The sequence below is a fragment of the Triticum dicoccoides genome, chromosome 3B, assembly GCF_002162155.2.
Source record: "Triticum dicoccoides isolate Atlit2015 ecotype Zavitan chromosome 3B, WEW_v2.0, whole genome shotgun sequence".
Classification (NCBI taxonomy): Eukaryota; Viridiplantae; Streptophyta; class Magnoliopsida; order Poales; family Poaceae; genus Triticum; species Triticum dicoccoides.
In genome coordinates this window covers 468,154,519-468,174,409 of record NC_041385.1, presented here as the reverse complement: position 1 = coordinate 468,174,409, position 19,891 = coordinate 468,154,519, and the positions used below count along the sequence as shown (strand labels likewise).

At 45.9% G+C, this 19,891-nt stretch overlaps 1 protein-coding gene across 1 annotated transcript; it reads right to left on the bottom strand.

The window, feature by feature from the left end:
* Positions 1-12,101: 12,101 nt before the first annotated feature.
* On the bottom strand, positions 12,102-13,882 carry LOC119276564 (polyamine oxidase 1-like). The gene has a single exon (XM_037557659.1). It carries the CDS (start codon positions 13,807-13,809, stop codon positions 12,286-12,288), a length of 1,524 nt encoding a protein of 507 aa, XP_037413556.1. The 5' UTR covers positions 13,810-13,882; the 3' UTR covers positions 12,102-12,285.
* Between the last annotated feature and the right edge of the window lie 6,009 nt (positions 13,883-19,891).

Below are 19,891 nucleotides of genomic sequence, written 5' to 3'. Positions count from 1 at the left end.
CTGAGATTCAACTCAGAGGACTGCGTCTTCACCTTATTCCCCTTGAGCTAAGGACACATAGTCCTCGCCCAATCACTCTGGTAAGTCTTCAAGGTAGACTTCCGAACCTTCACAGACTTTGTTCACCGACAATCCACAATGACTCTTGGATGCTCAGAACGCGACGCCTAACCGGCTGGAGGATACACAGTCCTCAAGTGTATTCAGTCTTCAGGTCACACAGACAGAAAGACTTCAGTGATGCCTAACACTCTTTGGCTCTGGGTGTTTGGGCTTTGTCCTCGCAAGGATTTCTCTCTCAAAGGTTCGAGGTGGGTTGCTCTCAAAACGACAAAAGTCGTAAACTAACTCTGAGCAGCCACCAATTTATGGTGTAGGGGGTGGGCTATTTATAGCCACAAGGCAACCCGACCTGATATGTCTGAAATGACCCTGGGTCACTAAGGAACTGACACGTGTTCCAACGGTCAGATTTCAAACACACACGGCAACTTTACTTGGGCTACAAGCAAAGCTGACTCATCCAGCTCTGGATAAGATTTGCTCTCATTGTCTTCGCTCGAAGACATAGGATTTGGATTGAGCATCACTTCAGTCACTCTGACTTAGTTCACTTGGACCCCACTTAACAGTACGGTGGTTCCTATGACTCAACACAGAAGAAAAGGAAACAACGAAACAACTCAGTCTTCGCGCTTCATAGTCTTCACTCAATGTCTTCTGATGTCATAGTCTTCAATGTGAACATCTTCACACACCACCATTGTCTTCAATGTCTTCATACATTTTTAGGGGTCATCTCCGATAGGTAAACCGAATCAATGAGGGACACTACCTGCATTATCCTGCAATTCTCACAAACGCATTAGTCCCTCAACCAACTTTGTCGTTAATACTCCAAAACCAACTAGGGATGGCACTAGATGCACTTACACAGGAGTTTACAGATTTACAGAAAAGCCCTCCATGTTCATGCATATAATAACTCATTAACCGTGCATCGGATTAAAATGATTCAAACATGTAAAATGCTTAGAATTTTGTGTAGATTAATAATTTGCCACTTTCATCCATGTTAAATATGTTTAAACCTGCTGTTTATTTAATTTTTCATAAATGCCATGTTAAAATGATTTATTTCATAAATAAATAACCGTAGCTCCGATTTAAATAAACTTTATATGTAAATGGGGTGGAAAAATGCATAGATTAACTTGGTTCACTTAATTTGCATGTTCAACAACTCTAAAATTATGTAATAGGACCCCTATACACCCGTGGGCGCGTCCGCGTATAACACCCGCCGGCCCCTCATATCTTGCGTCGCACATCAAAATACCTCAAATACGGATCCTCAACTCCATGCAATCCATGCACGTTGATCACATGATATAAGTATCCGAATTTAACAATTCGAAACAAAGCAAAGGAAATCATAGTTCAATAATCCGGACATGCCAAAATAAAATCCATGTTCAAGCGTGATGAATGCCTCACTTGGTGGCGGAACACTCGTTGGAAACCATCTATGCCGCCTGATTCGAGGCCATGCTTGTGTCCTGCTCTGCCTGCACTTGGGCAGCATGCTCTGCCTGTTGGGAAATATAGTAGAATTGCGCCTACGATCACGCGGGATCAATATGAAGATGCATAACGGGTTGGGATCATGATCGTTACCGTCATCGAGTTTCAGCAGAAGAAGAACATGTCAGTGTAGATTGTACTTCCCTCGAACCATCAATGAATGATCCCTCATACCGCCCACAAATAGTCCCTTGAACCAAAGACCGAAAGCACGACCTCTCTACGTGTTTGCAAGCGTCCAACCTTGACAACCCGGCAGCGCTTCATCGTCCAGAGCTAATCGACCGGAGAATTAGAGGGGGGATATTAGAACCACAAAGGGATTTTAATTATGAGGACAAGAGGATTAGCCTAGCTCTAATTAGTAACTAGGACCAACTAGAACTAGAACTAGAAGAACTAGAGGAGCCTATAAAACTTGTATCATCAATAGAGCAAAAAACCCTAATATAAGGTAAGGAGGAGGGTGCCGCCACCAAGGAGGGAAAGTCCCTCCTTGGAGCGCCGGCCAAGGGGGAGGAGTAGGACCCCTCTCTAGTCCAATTCGCTCCCCCCTATATGGCAAGGGAGGTGCCACTTCCTTATGGGCCCTTCTGGCTCATAATTCCCTCCACCTCTTGGCCTTTTTAGGCCTGTTGATATTTAAATAAAAAATAAAATGTTCTAAATACTTTTAGAATATACTTTATATTTTTTAACTCCTCTGGAAACATTTCCCACATATATATATATAATATATCAGTAATACCCGATATTCACGAAAACCCTTTCGGTGACCCCGAAACGCTTCTGGATCCTCTCGGAACTATTCTGAGTATTCACGAAACAATTCCACAAATATATTCTCATCACTCCCGTCCTAGTAGCACTTAGTAGATCACGATTTCCTTAAGCTTGTGACCCCATAGGTTCGGTAAATCATAGACATGACTGCAATCGTTTGTTCAATGAATGATAGCAGGACCGTGGACGTCCATATCGATCCCTGTGAGCACGCAAAATGATATTTGAGTGAAACTTTGGTTATCAAGTGATGTTACCTTTGCTGGGAGATACTTTGCAAAATGCGGGATGCATCGGTATCCTCCCGAGTCATCACTATGCTCATTATACTGAAATCCTCATTACCAGTTTTGTTCTTCTTTCTCGTTATTGTGTTCCAGCATCCCCGTGATGAGTCACTTGTGTCTGGCCAAACTATGATTGATGTCGTTGCACCGAGAGGGCCCTAAGAATGTTCCCTATCGTTGGAGGAATAAATCCCACTCTTGAGCTATCCGGCCACTTGTAAAACTTTCCGATGAACCCGTAAGTTGTCGTTAGGATCACCGTGTTACAAGTGACATTTGAGTAACACGAAAGCCCACTGTACGGTAAGAAGTGACCACGATACTCTCATGGTATAAGGAGCAAGATCACAAGTTAACACCCCATGTTATTACAATTGAATATAGAAGATATTAATCCAATTCACAACAAACAAGTTTGGGTCGATTCAATATGATCGTTCTTCCAGCATAATAACTCATTGTTGTTTTAAGACTACCGTTACACTTAATGATATCCTAAGATCTAGAAAACGTGATCACCAATAACACCTGAGATAGTCCTAGAGGCAAGGCTAGGAACTTTTTATTTAACCGTTTATTATTCCACACGTGCATATGAGTTTTCCCGTGAGTCGTATATTCCAGGATCATACAAGCTATAGCATAGAATATAAAATATTTAATTATGAATATGGAAATATAATAATACAAATATTATTCCCTCTAGGGCATATTTCCAATAGTCTCCCACTTGCACTAGAGTCAATAATCTAGTTGCATGTTTATATAACTCCAATATCTGGTGTAGCACATGCTTTGCTAGTGTTAGAGCCTTCTTCACCGGATATGATATTCTTCAAATCCTAATGTTATTTGTGTCGGTAATATATGGTACTTGTGTGTAATTCTTTTGTTACATTAATGGTAACACTATATCTCCATATAGTGCATTCTATAGTAACACTATATCTCCATATAGTCCAATTGCTATATTTTCATATTGTCAATGTTCATTTGGAACTACATCATTATTTATCAATAAACCTTTTATTGATCCAGATTACATCCTATTGAATAACTTCTCGGGTCTCAATCTATATCATTTATAGATCCGCAATTTATGTTTGTTTCTGAAGATTATTTCAAAATTATAGCCCGATAGTTAATTCATATCAGTCATGAAGTTGTCTTTGTGTAACCTTTACAACAAATATTTTGTGCAACTATTTACAACGATCTCTTCATCTCCTCTAAGGACAAGAAGCAAAACCTTGTTCCAATTGAGGTACTTAATCTTTTAGTGATTACCATAGTGAATTTCTCTAGGATCACTGTGGTACTTACTACTAACAATTAATTCATTCGAAAACATACGGCTTTGTACATTTGATAGCACACATGATTAATTAAATCAAATTAAACTCTATTCATCCACACATGCTTATCAACTATTGATTTTTGCATAGTGTTATGCTATGTGACATTTTGAGAAAACATATTCTCCTTTTAACTCTTTTAAAACTTTGTCACAATACATGTCTTAGTATAATCAAATGTATCAATCTATCTATTTAGATTTTTATCAAATAATTATAAGTCCTTTTAGAAACATAATTTTAATATTTTGTGCTAATATACTCCCACTAAACTTCTTGTACCCACAAGTTTCTTCATAAATTCCTAATTCTCCAATTACTTTATCAAAATTCCAGCTACTTGACACATAATTTCAAATCATACATATGGCTTTGAAATATTTATATCATTCCAGTATTTTAAGAAAACCCCTTCTAGTTGTATCTTATATACATCCTGTTTGAAATCTCTTTCAAAATAGTTTTGTTACTCATCTATTATATATCAATAAAACTTGCCATTGTAATCCAGTAATACCTTTAGTGTTGCTACTAACAAGAAGATTTGACAAGATCAATTCTTCCATTCCTACAAAACTCTTTTGTAATCCTTTCTTTCAGGATCATTATCCACAAATAATCGAAGTTCTGATTTATACACCTTCTGGAGGTTTCTCCAAGTTCAAAACTTGTTCCTTGCATGGACTTCACTCTGGATTAAAATGGTTTGAGTAATACCTATATCAGCTAGGCGCCATTACTACTTCCTTGTAGTGTTATGGTTTCATCTTCTTCTAATATAAAATACTCAATAGATTCAATAATCTTCCTGGCCTTTGCATTTTGTTACAGTCTTAACTAAATCTCCACATCTAATGTAGCTATTTCTTTACTTAGTTTTATAACAGAAAATATTCCAGAACATTTCTGGTTTAGTCTTGTTATAACTTTAAGCCAGAGATTAATTATCTCGATAAGATGTATCATCCTCCCACTTTCTCTTTTAACAAGAAAACCTTTTCTCGAAAAACATTCATCCTATGACAAACATTTTGTCCTTTGAATTTTAGTGAGAGGAACACAAAACCCTACACTAAGTCTTGCTCCAAAATATTCTATAACCATTTATAGTTTTTATCAGACCCTTTTAGATAGTGCATCTGTTTAGTGAATATTATGTTGTTTCATTTATAAATCCCCAAAATTTTAATATCGCAGATTGGTAATAATAATTCCACAATTATTCAATTGCTTGCTAAACTTATGACTTAGATATAGTTCTTCATGAAAGAAGAATCCTTCTATCTTTTGTCATAATGATATTATATCTTCACGCTATTTCTATGAACCATTTCAAATATTTCAGTTTTTATCAAGTAAATCATATTTACTCATAACTTTGATGAAATATAAATATTCACCGCACCCTATTATATCCATCGGACTTTATATATCTTAATGTATTCAGTCAATTCAAAACTTATACTTCATCTCTATGAAGACTAATTATCTGATATAACCAAGCAGTGCCACACAAGTGGTTTTATTAGTCTTCTTAAGACGTTTAGCTTTAATTTTATAGATCACAACCTTCAAGATTCACCATGAGTAAACCATCACAAAATAGAGGTTTAATCAAAAACCATATTCTCGTAATAATCCGAACAACTATTGTTTTCAAACTTATAAGAATATCCGACGCATAACCCATAGGATAATGCATTACATAACTCCGAAGCAAAATAACTATTATTTTAGTTCTAAGATAACTCTTTAAGATAAACTAAAGACATGACTTTGACGGTCTCCGAGCAACGATCTCATCACCATTCCCTACTTGTATCACGACTTCACTTCTTCTCTCCTTGTGAGCTCTCTGTAGTCCCTGCATCGATTGACAAAATGAGAGCAACCGATCATTATCAAATACTCATGACATACATAACTTTACAAGTAGAATAACATTAACTTTGTATAACAATTGTACTTTTACAGAAAGAACCATAATTCTTATCCGCCAAATACTTCTTGCAGTTACGCTTCCAGTGTCCCTTCTGCTTGCAATAGAAACATTCAGTTTCTTTAGAGGCTCCGCGCTTGTTCTTCTTCTGAGACTCGGTCTTACTGGCTTTAGTAGATTTCTTCTTCTTGGACTTGCCTTTCTTCTTGAAACTAGTGGTTTCGTTGACCATCAACACTCTCTTGTTGTTCTATATTCCAGCTTCCGCAATTTTGAGCATAGCAAACAACTCGTTTGCACTTTTCTCCATCCCATTCATGTTGTTATTCATGATAAATCCATCATAAGATGAGGGGAGTGAAGCAAGCACAATATCTATATTGAGTGTTGGCATAATCCCAAATTCCAGAGAAGCCAGCCTATCAACATAGCCAACAAGCTTTACTATATGTTCACTCATTGAGGAACCCTCTTTCATCTTGCATTCAATCAAGGCCTTGGTTAATTCAAAATGTTTGGTCCTTGCTTGCTTCTTGTACAGAACTTCTAGTGAGCCAATTATAAATTGAGTTGTAGAACATTCAAAATGCTTCTGTAGTTCAGGATCCATGAAAGTCAACATGAGGCACTAGAGTGAATCATAGTCATCACTACGAGTAGTGCAAGCAGCAACTTCTTATGGTGTTGCATCCTTTTCTGGAGCATCACCCAGGGGCTGGTCCAACACATACTCCTTAGCACTCCTGAGAACAAATCTCAGGTTTTGGATCCAATCCGCATAGTTTCCACCATTAGTAGGCAATTTTTCTTTCTCTAACATAGTGGCTAAGTTGAACATATCGCGGGCCATTAATTCACAATGATAGACACAAAATTTATTTAGACATTTATTCATAATTAATGGTGTACTAGTGTTTAAACAAATTTTAAAATAAAGTGCACTCCCACTCAAATCGACATCTCTTTTAAATCAAAGTGAGTGATTCAAGATCCCGATATCATTTACATCCATGGATGGTAGCATCTCATATGATGTGAATTTCAACCGTAGGCAATCTTTTGCCAATCATATCTCCATATGACTCTTTTTCATCTTTCAATGCTTCATGCTTCGAGCTCAGAACCTTTTTGCTAGAACTTAAAGGCTATCGAGTGTTTCTGCGATGAAGTCCTACCTCAATGGCCTTACACTTCACCTCTGGTTTGTACTCATGGTAGCATATAGTACTCCGAAAGGACACATGTTATAGATGGCCGAAACACTAGGAAGAGCAACTTTTAACTTGATATTTATAGTGAGAGATCACCCTAGTAATTGACTACTGCGCAATCAAAGGGTGCAAACAACAAAGGGATAAACATCTGGGGCAGTTCATAAAAGCATGATATGGTATAGCCCTCGGCACCGGGAATCTCTGTGATCATCTTTAATCTCCAATTGAAGCATCATGACGGCCAATATTTCATTGCAGTGACCGTTTCAAAAACATTGTCGTGGCGGAAATTTCAGTAACGTTGTTGTGGTGGCCGTTTCAGAAAATGTTATTGTGGCACCATATTCAGAAATTCTGCGGTGGCACAAAATTATAGCTCCTCGTCTCGTGCCGAGTATACCTTCTCCACGTCGGGGTCCTCTGTGCACGGTTGCCATCGTCACCTGTAACATGTAGGCTATCTCTACAATATTTACATTAACGTGGCAATCTCGTGGCTCCAACCATCATGCCATGACGCGCATGCCACTTAACATTACAACATATAACCATCTCATACATAAACTCATTACCATGAGGAAGGCTATACGACATCATATGCATACCATGCAAAACCAAGTTAGACGTCCTCTCATAGGTTTTAGCAAATTTTAGTACGCGGTTAACCAGTTTTAACAAGTAATACTAGCTACTTATGTCCACAATTTAAGCGATGATTCTTGATGCTAGATTAAGTTTCGAGGTGTGTGAAACAAGAGACTTAATAAAAAAATCTAGCCTCACACTAAACTTCGTCAAATAGGCGTGACCCCCTAGAAGATCATCCATCTTCTGCGCCCTCTTGTGTATGCAACGGTTCACCATTATCAACTATGGTGAAGCCCAAGGAACTGTTAGCAAATCGTTGATAGCCAGAGCCTATCGATAGTCAGAACCTTGTAAAAAGCGACACCATGTCGTCGATGAATTGAACTCAAGCAACACTCGAAGGAAGCATAGCAAGAACATCAACCCTCACAATCACATGTGATCTAGATCGCAACATGTACCTACTTATATAACTGCTCATGATGCCATTGTCTTTGTAAACATTTTCCACATATATATAATATATCGGTAATACCAGGTATTACCCAATATTCACCGAAACCCTTCAGGTGACCCTAGAACGCTTCTGGATCCTCTCGGAAATACTTTGAATGTTCATGAAACAATTACAAAAATATATTCTCATCATTTCCGACCTACTAACACTCAGAATATCGTGATTTCCTTAAGCTTGTAACCCATAGGTTCGGTAACTCATACACATGAATGGAACCATTTGTTCAATGACCGACAGCGGGACCGTGGACGTCCATATCGATCCCTGTGAGCACATGAATGATATGTGAGTTAAACTTTGGTTATCATGTGATGTTCCCTTTGCTTCGTGATACTTCACAAAACCTGGGATGCATCGTATCCTCCAGAGTAATCACTATGCTCATTATACCGAAATCCTCGTTATCGGTTTTGCTCTTCTTTCTCGTTATTGTGTTTCGGCATCCTCGTGGTGAACTCACTTGTGTTTGGCCAGACTATGACTGATGCCATCACACCTAGAGGTCCTAAAAAATAGTTATCCATCGTTGGAGGAGCAAATCCCACTCTTGAGCTATCCGACCACTTGTCAAACTTTCCGATGAACCCATAAGCTGTCGCTATGATCACCGTGTTACACATGACATTTGAGCAACCCCAAAGCCCATCGTATGGTAAGAAGTGACCACGATACTCTCATGGTCCAAGGAGCAATATCACACGTTAACACTCCATGTTATTACAATTGAATATAGATGATATTAATCCAATTCACAACAACCGAAGTTTGGCCGATTCAGTATGATCGTTTTTCCAACATCATAATCTCAGTGTTGTTTTAGGACTATCGTTACACTCAACGATATCCTAAGATCCAGAAAACTTGAACACCACCAACGCTTGAGCTAGTCCTAGAGACAAGACTAGGAATCTTTTATTTAACCATTTATTATTCCACATGTGCATATGAGTTTCCCACTAAATCGCATATTCTAGGATCATAGCAGTTATAGCATAGAATATAAACTCTTTGATTTTGAATATGGAAATATAATAATACAAATATTATTGCATATAGGGCATATTTCCAACACCGCTTGCATCCTTGTCGCATGCCCCACTGCTGCCGCAGCCACCCTCGCCGCCTCGTACTCCCTATTCTCGTTGATCTCCTTCTTCTTCTCTACAGCCACTTCTTTGCATGCTCATACAAGAGGGTTCTGTCCGCCAACACGATCTTCACATCCTCTGTGTCCCGTGCGATTTGCAACCTCTCCTTCTCAAGCTCAACCTCTCCAAATGTCTTGGCCTTCTCGAGCTCCCATTTGATCACCGCCTCTTTCTTATCCAACTCGATCTTCCCCCTCTCAATTTCTAGCTTCTTCTCCGCCCTCTTTTGGTCCAATTACATCCTATCCTTTTGCATCCAACATGATCTTGTACCTACCCTCTTTCTTGTTCTCCCTTGCCGAAAAATGCCCATCCATGTGGAGGACATTTTTGTAGCTGCAGCGTCATGGGAGGCCCTTGCCTTCTCCCACTTGTTTCCCATGGCTTGTCGGTTATCCTTTGGCACGGTGTCTCTTCCATTCTCGAAGGCAATATCGTCCTCTTCATCTTCCAACCCAATTTATTGGTGGGAGGTTGAGCCATCATTCCTGTTCTTGTCGGCCTTGAGATCAGCCACATGTTGTGTCCACTTTGGCACTCCATTCAATATGATCAAACAACGGCTAAAAGCATATGGCTTCTTCTCCATCTCGTGATACAAAGTGGCCGCCACCACCATCTAGCAAACAACATGTATGAGCACGAGAATGCAAACACAAGAAGCATATGCAAATGATTACAAGATGAAGCAATTGAGCTTACATGAGTTTCCACTCTCATCCCACTCTGAGGACGTTTGGTCACTTGTGAGTAGTAGCCGACGTACTTGTTCACTTCCTCTTGGATGATTCACTGTCGATGTTGGAGAGATGCCACATTGCGATTGGTCACGACAGAATGCGGCGCCACATATTCCTTTTGTTCGTGACTCCTTCCATATCTTCTCTCCATACTTGTTCCTCTTTTGCTCGGTGTCACATATTGGATCCATTGTTGTGGCCAACCAAGCTTTGACCAACAAGATGTTGAGAATGCCAGACTTCTTGCCTTCATCGTCTTCCCCTTCTTCTTCTTCTTCTTGCTCGGATTGAGATCGGATGTTGTCCCAACTTTAAATGCGGTGCCCCCAATTTGTACTCCATTTGGGTCGGTCCTTCATTGTCATTGATTATGTTTGACATGAATGCCTCGTAGATGATCATGGTTTGCAAGCATTCATCATGTTCGAAATAAACTAGCGGTCTATGCAAAACAATGAACATGCCATATGCAACTTTGATTGGACAGGAGCAGTAAAAACATATTGACTCTTGTTGTGTCATTCCGTCGAACATGTCGCAGGCAGCCCGGACGCCGCCGGTGCCCGTGCTCATCCGCGCCTGAACGAGTTCCGACGCGTGGCATACGTCCACCGCCGACATCTGCGTGGGTGGAAAGCTCTTCGAAGTGGCCCAACCGGCCGTCGGATCCTCCTCTGTCCCAACGTGGTCCAACGACGCAATCCGCGACGGCGAACGGGTGGATGGGGTGCGGGGTTCCGGGCGCGGTAGGGGGACATCTGCTTCTCCATTTCCGCACCTCTTTGCCACATCGTTGCCGCCGCTTCCCTCGCTCGCTGCCAGCATTGCCGCATCTTCCGGGCGACGTTCTCCGCCTTGCACGACTGAGCCGATGAAGGACGGATGAGGCGGACACAGTCTCCGTCGCGGCGGTCGGGGACGAGCTGGACGACATCTAGGATGGCGGATCGGAATCAGTGGTGAGGATGGGGAGTAAGGGTGGCAGACGGCGAGGGCTCGGGCGCGAGAAAGGTAGGAGGGAGGCGAGAGGAGGAGGAATCGTTTGGTGGATTTGGTGCAAATCACGGTGGGGTAGGGTTGTCAGGTCCGGGCGGACGCACCCGGGCGACCCCATATCCGCTCCATATTTGGAGTGGATATAAGGGGCGCCGGTCTGTCCGAACATTTAAGACCCATTTAAGGAGCTTGTATGGATCAAACTTTTATAATCGGTCAGTGACCAAACTGTCCAGGCGGACGTTTGACATGGGGGAGGTATCAGGTGATACCATTGCTTACATGATACCATGATACCAACTTGAAAAACTCAAATTTAAACTTGTCAAAAAAATCTGAAAAAATCACGGATGTTCACAAAACATATGTCGACAACCCCTAAAAAATTTAGATCAAAATTTGAAATACACAAAGAGAAACAAAAAAGACAAATTCATATGTGAATAGTGTCATTCTAACTTTTGTCTTCTTTTGACACTATTTATGATGGATTTGTCTTTTTCTTTCTCCTTCTCTATTTCGAATTTTGATCTGAAATTTTTAGCGGTTGTCAACATATGTATTGTGAACATACATGTTTTTTTTTCAGAATTTTTTGACATGTTTAAATTTAAATTTTACATATTGATATCATGGCATCATCTAAGAGCTGGTATCACCTGATATTTTCCCGTTTGACATGGGTTTGAGATGGCCGGCTGTAGATGCTCTAATAAGCCGACACGAAACGCAGCCACTAGCTGCTACGCTGCTAAACCCAACAACAAGGACAAGTAGCAAAGATGGACAATCAATAATTGTGATAAAATGAACAATAAAAAAAAGGACAAGTAGCAAAGAGAAAGCAAGCAAGAAAGGAAGTACAGAGAATGTTGTCACTTGCTCACGGAAGAACTGAAGAGCTCAAGCCTCAAGGCACCACCACAACCTCCATCTTCAAAGAAAAGACAGAAAAACAGTAGGTGACTTACCTACTGCAAATATATCAAATCCTCCGTATTTTCATATCATTATATGTCAATAGAGCGACATACCAACAATAACTTAGCCTAGCTACCTTCCACGGATACAGGGCTCGATCGAGTCGAACGATCGGATCGCGGGTCGCCGTCTAGGAAAGGTCCAAAACAAATCTCAGCGGTAGTGCTGCAGCAGCCGGTCGGCCTCCCGTACGCCGCTCAGGTAGGCCGCGTGCGTCGTCGAGTAGTGCGTCCGTTGCGTCGCCTCGCCGGCGAACAGCACGCTCAGCGGCGTCCGACCGGCCTCCGGTCCGCGCGGGAGCGGCTCTGCCATCCGATCAAGATCCTCGCCGCTTGACCCGACGGCGACGTAGCTGTAGGACCCGAGGAACAGCGGGTCCGTCGCCCACCCGCTCCTCTTGATTCTCCTCACCCTCCGCCGTGGGGTCGCCCCCGCACCTGCCCCGCTGCAGCGGCGAGGTGGGCCCGGGAGAAAGGATTCCAGCGTGGAGTGGACCGCGCGGATGACCTCGTCGTCGGGGAGCGACTCGAGGTGCGCGGCCTCCCGCCCGGCGAACCACGCGAGCGCCACGGTGGAGCCCGCGTGGACGGGGCACACTGACTCGGTGCCGCGCATCCACCACGGGATCTTCGCCACGTCTCCGACGAAGGCCATGTGCAGGAACGGGAAAGTCGGCGGGGCCGTCCTGGCTTGCTGCTCGTCGTCGCCATCCGGTTCCGGCATCTCCACGTCCTCCAGCTCGATAAACAGCTTGTCCACGACACCGAATCCCAGCCGCGCGACGGCCTCACGCTTGAACTGTGGGAGCGGCGGGTCGAAGGCGATTGCACCCGCAGCGGACACGTCCTCGCCGATGCTCGCCTTGAGGACGCCCAGCGAGACCGTGAGGATGACGTGGTCAGCGGTGAGCGTCGTCGTCGCCTCATCGGCAAAGTGGAGGCGCACGGGGGTTTCGCCCCAGTCGAGACGACGGAGGCGGAGGCCGAGGCGGACAGTGCCGGGCGGGAGCGCGGCGGCGAGGTGCTCCACCACGCGGGTGTACCCACCGGGGATCGTGACGTGGTCGCCGGGGAAGTCGCGGTACTCGCCCTCGGCCGCGAGGTCAAGGTCGCCGAGATCGTCGGCGGAGGTGTCCGTGCGCTCCCGGTTGATGTGCATGACAAGCAGCGCCTGCTCGACCTCCTCCAGCTCCTTGCTCCCGCCCGGGCGCGCCGCCTGGTACGCTCGGAGCCCCCGGCGCAGGTAATCCTCCACACCCCCTCCGCCGACAGCCTCACCGGCACGCGCGGCCTCCATCATGTCCCTGTACAGCTCCTCGATCGGCTTGGCCACCGTCACCGCGTCGACGACATCGCCGCCCTCGGCGACAGTCAGGACGCTGTCAGGGAACCCGTCCATGCGCTCGTAAGGGAGGTCCGCGGCCTCCTGCCGGAGCGCGCCTGCTTCCCGCGCCAGCGCGTACACGGGGCTCCCGACGATGCCCTGCACCCACGTAGCGCCCATCTCGAGACGATGGCCGGCGAACTCGGACGTGTATACCCGGCCACCAGCGCGGCAGCCAGCCTCCACCACCACCACCTCTAACTTGTCCCGGCCCGCGCCGCATAGCTGCTGCGCCGCCGAGAGTCCGGCTATGCCCGCGCCCACTATGACAACCCTCGGCTTCTTCTCAACCATCCTCGCCTGCCGCGCGCGCACCTCGCGGACGGTTTAGCACTGGTCAGTTGTCAGTTCTCACTAGTGTTTTACCTTCCCCGGTCCCCCCGGAGAGTGCAAAGCCAGGAGCACGCGCCGCTACAACAAAGGAGATGAGCAGAATAAAGAGCATAGGTTCGCGCGTACTAAAAGCAACTCTATCACACCTTTTAAAATGGCCCGAACTGCAAAATAACCGCCCGTTTACAGTTTCGACTGAAAAAAAAATTGCCCGATCAGAAACCGTAAACACGTCCCACCTTAAAAAACTTTAAGGGGTGCGGTAAATTGCCCCATCCGATCCGCGAAAACCCAGGTTTCCCCAACCCGTCGGGGCCCTGTATCCCGCAAAAAAGGTTGGCAGGAGGGACATTTCAGCGCACTCGTTCCCTACATCCCCTCTCGCAGCCGCTCGCCACTGTGGCCGCCCGCCCCGCCGCCTGCGTTTTCGGCCACTTTCGCCGACGGAATAGTGCACCGGGCCGCACTACACCCTGGTCCACTTGTCGGCGCCCCGATCGGCCGAGCCGAGCCGCCCCCGAGTCGCCGCTGCCCCGGATCGACCGCCGCCGAGTCGCCGCTGCCCTGAATCGACCGCAGCCGGTGAGCCCATTTTTTCCCCTTGTAGCTCGCCCGTACGTGTTCAAATTTCGTTGGTGCGAGCTCGGATCCGGTTTTGTAGATGGATTTGAGCCCTTGCGACCAATTTTTGCTCGAGGATTCTTCCTCGTCCGACGACTCAGACATTGAGTTGATGCTCGAGCGCCATCAGCAACAGATGGTGGTGGCGGTCCTAGCTGTGAAGGAGACCGAGGATCAAAACCGCAAGAGAAGGCGGGGATCTAACATCGGCCGTCTTTGCATCCCTCGCAACCGCTAGCTCGGGAGCACGATGTTGATGCAAGACTACTTCGCGGACAATCATACCTATCCGCCGCACCTCTTTCGGAGAAGGTGTCGAATGCGCCGATCCCTTTTCATGAAAATAGTGCAAGCTTGCGAGGACAATTGTCGGGTTTTTACTCAAAGGAGAAATGTCGCGGGCTTGTTGGGTTTTAGCACATATCAAAAAATCTTGGCAGCTATGCGGGTGATTGCATATGCCATTCAGGCTGACTATGCCGACAAGTATCTTCGCATTGGAAGATACTACAATTGAGTCAGTGCGTAGGTTCGCCAAAGTGATCATCCGCGTTTTTGGTCTTATCTATCTTCGTGCACCCAACAAGGAATAGACTAAAAAGTTGATGGCAGCAAATGAGAAGCGAGGTTGGCCCGACATGCTAGGAAGCATTGATTGCATGCATTGGACTTGGAAAAACTGCCCGAAGGCATAGCACGGGCAGTTTTCTGGCAAGTCTAGCAAGGGGACAATTGTGCTAGGGACCATAGCATCCAAGGATTTATGGATTTGGCATTGTTTTTTTGTGATGCCGGGTACTCTCAATGATATCAATGTGGTGCACCGGTCTCATTTGTTTGCTATACTTGATAATGGTGATGCTCCTGCTTGCAACTTCACGGTGAATAGGTATGAGTACACAAAGGGGTACTATCTTGCATAAGGTTTTTACCCTTCTTGGTGTACATTTGTCAAGAGCATTAAAAAACCCAAAACCAAGAAGCATATTGAATTTGCCAAGGTACAAGAGGTTGCCCGAAAAGATATTGAAAGAGCCTTTGGGGTTTTGTAAACTAGATTTTCCATTATTCGTGGTCCTGCTCGTTTTGGGACAATAAAACGCTGAGCAACATCATGATATATTGTGTGATTCTTCATAACATGATCATCAAAGAGGAGAGGACATGAACTTGGAGTTCTTCTATGACAATGTCGGTAGCTGTGTGAAGCCAACTAGAGACCCTGATCGCATACAAGTATTCCTTCAGACATACCGGCAAATTGAAGGGACAAACACCCACAATCCGCTTCAGGAGGACCTCATTGAGCATCATTTGCAAAAGCATGGCCAAAGGCATTGAGCACCAATGGAAAATGCATCGGCCAATTTACATTCATTTCATTTAATTCATCTGTGACCGGTATCATTGTTGTATTCGGGACAATTGTTGTATTGAATTATTAGTTTAATTTGGTGATTTGAATAATTATTGTAATTTGAATTCATAATAGTCGCATTTTATGTTATATTGAATTCGTAATTCTATGTAATATGTGATATGTATCAAATTTAGAAAAATCGCACGTTTTGCGGGCTGGCGTGGGCAGCATATTCTCTTTTACAGTTCCGCTATGCGTGGTCTGTTCGGCCGCATCCTGCAAAACACGTTTTCCGTGAATGGTAAACACGTTATAAGGGTCTGCGTTATAAGGGGTCTGCTAGAGTTGCTCTAAGAGCATCTACAGTCGGGCACCTCAAACCCGCCTTATACATTCGGATGGGCCGCCCGATCACTGTCCCCTCAAACGCCCGGGATGATCAGCACCCCTCATATCAAGCCCAAATAAGGGGCGGATATGGGGGCGCCCGAACCCGGCCCATGCTGGCCCACCCGACCCCACATAAATTCCTCCCCATCTGCTCGTCGGACGAAATCCTAGCCACTTCTCTCCACTCCCCTCCGCCACCCAAGCTCGTCTCTGGCGACTTCCGGTCGTCTCTGGCATGGCGGGTAGCGGATCCGAGTCCTTCACCTCCAGATCCGTCGACCCCGAGCTCATCCCACGCGACCCCGAAGAGGGGATGGCCATCCGGATTGTGCTCTGCCACGCCCCGGAGGAGGCTCATGCACGGCTGCGCCTCGGATCCTTCCTTCAGGAATCCATTGCGTCCGCCCGAATGGCTCATGGATCCGGTGCTGGGCCAGCCGTAGCTACCTCGCCAGAGGCCTTGTGGTCCGTCCGGCGTCCGAACGCGCTGGCGGACGCGCAACCCCTCCGTTGGCGCGCCGAGCATTGGGACGCACCATGGGCCTCGTCCGATGAGGCCATGGCACGGCGTGCCCGCCGTGCATGGCACCAGGCGTGGGAGGAGGCGGCGGACACTGGCGAGGCAGAGTCGCATTCTCCTACGCCCCGTATGGCGCATCAGTCCGGGCGCTGCAACCATATCATGGTGGATGTCCGCGACTCCTCCCAGGACGGATCCATCATCGATCTGACGTCCACTGGCACCGTTCGCGTTCCGGGCTCCGACGAGGAAGAGTAGGGCATGGGACGCGGTGGCGCCTTGAGTCCCATGAGCCGGCTCGTGTCCCATGCCCTACTCTACCTTGTCGGCAATCGGACCACCACTTTGAGGAGCGCAGCCGGCCGCCGGACATGGCCAGGGCGGAGCCGGGCGAGCGGGGAGCGGAACCGGACGAAGCTCTGCTCAAAGATCGCTACATTGCATGTAATGATATGGATTTGAGGTTTCTAATTTGAGGTATCCGAATGTGGAATGCATTTTTTGAGGCGTGATCAGTAGGCGCGTCCGCGGGTGTTTAAGCGGTCGGATTTGCCAAGTCCGGCTGTAGATGCTCTAACGCCAACTCCAACCAAATCGTTCGGCCATGCCATGAAAGATAGCCCAACCGCACACCCCATCTCATTATTTTGTTCATTTCGTGTCCGTTTGACACCATGTGTGGATTAAATTTGGTCACGATTTGGATTCAAAGCATACATAAATCAGACGCTCTTCACGTCCTCCTTGCCTCTCTATGTCTAGCTTGGCCCACATGCAATCTACCCACCTCTCTCTCCTCTTTGTTCTCTCTGCTCGCTCCCTCAGGCCAACTCTAGCACACGACCCAATCCGTTTGTTTTGCTCGGATTCTGTCTGTTTCGGTAGGGCTATGGGGTCATGTTCGGGCCTTTCCTGGGATGCGGTGGCCATGCGCCTAATGCGCGGACGCATGCTTTGGCCCCATCCTGTCCGCCACGACCAATATGTCTCATATATCCATATTTCAAACAAGTTTGCACGTCCAAATATTAATTGTCTCAAATAGAAATAGTTTTACAACCAAATCAAAATTATCTCGAATAAAATAATTTTACAACCAAATCGAAATTGTCTTGAATAACATTGATGAAGAAATACATCTATTGGTTGCCAATGTGATTCCACATGTGCTCAACCAAGTCATTTTTAAGATCCAAATGAGTGTGCCAATCACGTAGTTCACGATGGAATTGGGTAAACTGTTCAAACGTGGCCGGTTCTTGGTGCATGGGCTCAACATTTTCACCTTGAAAATTAAATCCTTGGTCGAAGATGTTGTTATCACGCTCGTCCTCGACGATCATGTTGTGCATCATCACACAAGCAGTCATAACCTCCTACAGTTCCCTTCATCCCATGTCAGTGCAGGGTGTCGAACGACACCCCATCGGGATTGAAGCACACCAAAAGCACGCTCCACATCCTTTCTAGCACTCTCTTGCATTTGGGCAAATCTTTGTCTCTTCTCACCTTGAGGTTTTGAGATTGTCTTCACAAAAGTTGACCACTGAGTATATATACCATCATCTAGGTAGTATCCCTTGTTGTAGTGGTGGCCATTGATCTCAAAGTTGACTGGTGGGGAGTGGCCTTCTACAAGCCTTGTGAAGACTAGAGAACGCTACAACATGTTGATATCGTTGTGAGAACCTGCCATGCCGAAGAAAGAATGCCATATCCGAAGATCTTGTGAAGCCACCACTTCTAATATGAAAGTACACACTTTAACGTGCCCCTTGTACTAGCCCTGCCAAGCAAATGGACAGTTCTTCCACTCCCAGTGCATATAATCTATGCTGCCAAGTATGCCTAGAAAGCCTCTAGCGACGTTGATCGCCACCAGCAGCCTTTCTGTATCAACGACATTTGGCTGCCTCAAGTACTCAGGGCCAAAAACTGCCACCACGGCCTTGCAGAAGCTGTACAGTGACAACAGACATGTGGACTCACTCATGCGCACGTACTCATCCACCAGATCGCCTGGAATTCCATATGCAAGCATGCAGATGGCTGTGGTGCATTTCTGATAAGAGGAGAATCCAAGCTTGCCAAGGGCATCCGTTTTGCACTAGAAATATGGGTCATGAGCAACCACTACCTCTTGGATACGATTGAATACATGCCTTGCCGTACGAAAATGGCGATGAAATTTATCTGGTTTGAAGAGCGGGGTATTCGCAAAGTAATCGGCATAGAACAGGGCATGTCCTCTCTCTGTTGTGGTTCAGGTTGGGAGCACGACCAATGACTGACTCCCTGTACCGAGGAAGTTGCTGTTGAATGTGGTCGTGAACGACCAGTGCAACCACCACAAGATCTTCGTCATCCGAGGACGAATCGTCCGATGAATAAATGAAGTGGTTGAAGAAAAATTCATCTCCACTGTGCATACCATTGTGGGCAAAGTATCAAACACGTTGTGGTCGTGGTGTCTAAGAGGCCGCGATTATCACCTCGATGCAGCAGGGGTGGTTGGTGGCCGGCTACAGGCCGCTCTTGAGCACCCGGCGGAAGCTGCCGTGGTCCATAGCCGTCGCCGGCGGTCGTATCCGCTCTTGCACCGTCTATGATGGTGATGACCAAAACTCCTCCAACTGACGGCCAAAACTCCTACGAAACCGCAAGCGTGGTGGCGGCCATGTCAAGACGTGGTTTGGTATCAACGACCGGGGGTGAGTAGTGAGGAGGCGGCCGGAGAATAGTGGTGGCGGGGTGGTATGGGGGAGAGCGGGTGGAGGGGTTGGAGGTGAATGGAGTGCTAGTGTCTGTGACAGGCGGGCCACAGGAAGGGCAAGGGCGTGCGTCGGTGTCAAAACCGGCGGATCTCGGGTAGGGGGTACCGAACTATGCGTCTAGGCGGATGGTAACAGGAGACAAGGGAGACGATATTTTTACCCAGGTTCGGGCCCTCTCGATGGAGGTAAAACCCTACTCCTGCTTGATTAATATTGATGATATGGGTAGTACAAGAGTGGATCTACCACGAGATCAGAGAGGCTAAACCCTAGAAGCTAGCCTATGGTATGATTGTTGTTCGTCCTACGGACTAAAACTCTCCGGTTTATATAGACACCGGAGAGGGCTAGGGTTACACAGAGTCGGTTACAATGGGA

What these genes read in the sequence shown, in the direction of transcription:
- LOC119276564 (XM_037557659.1), bottom strand. Translation starts at nt 13,809, where the DNA reads ATGGTTGAGAAGAAGCCGAGGGTTGTCATAGTGGGCGCGGGCATAGCC.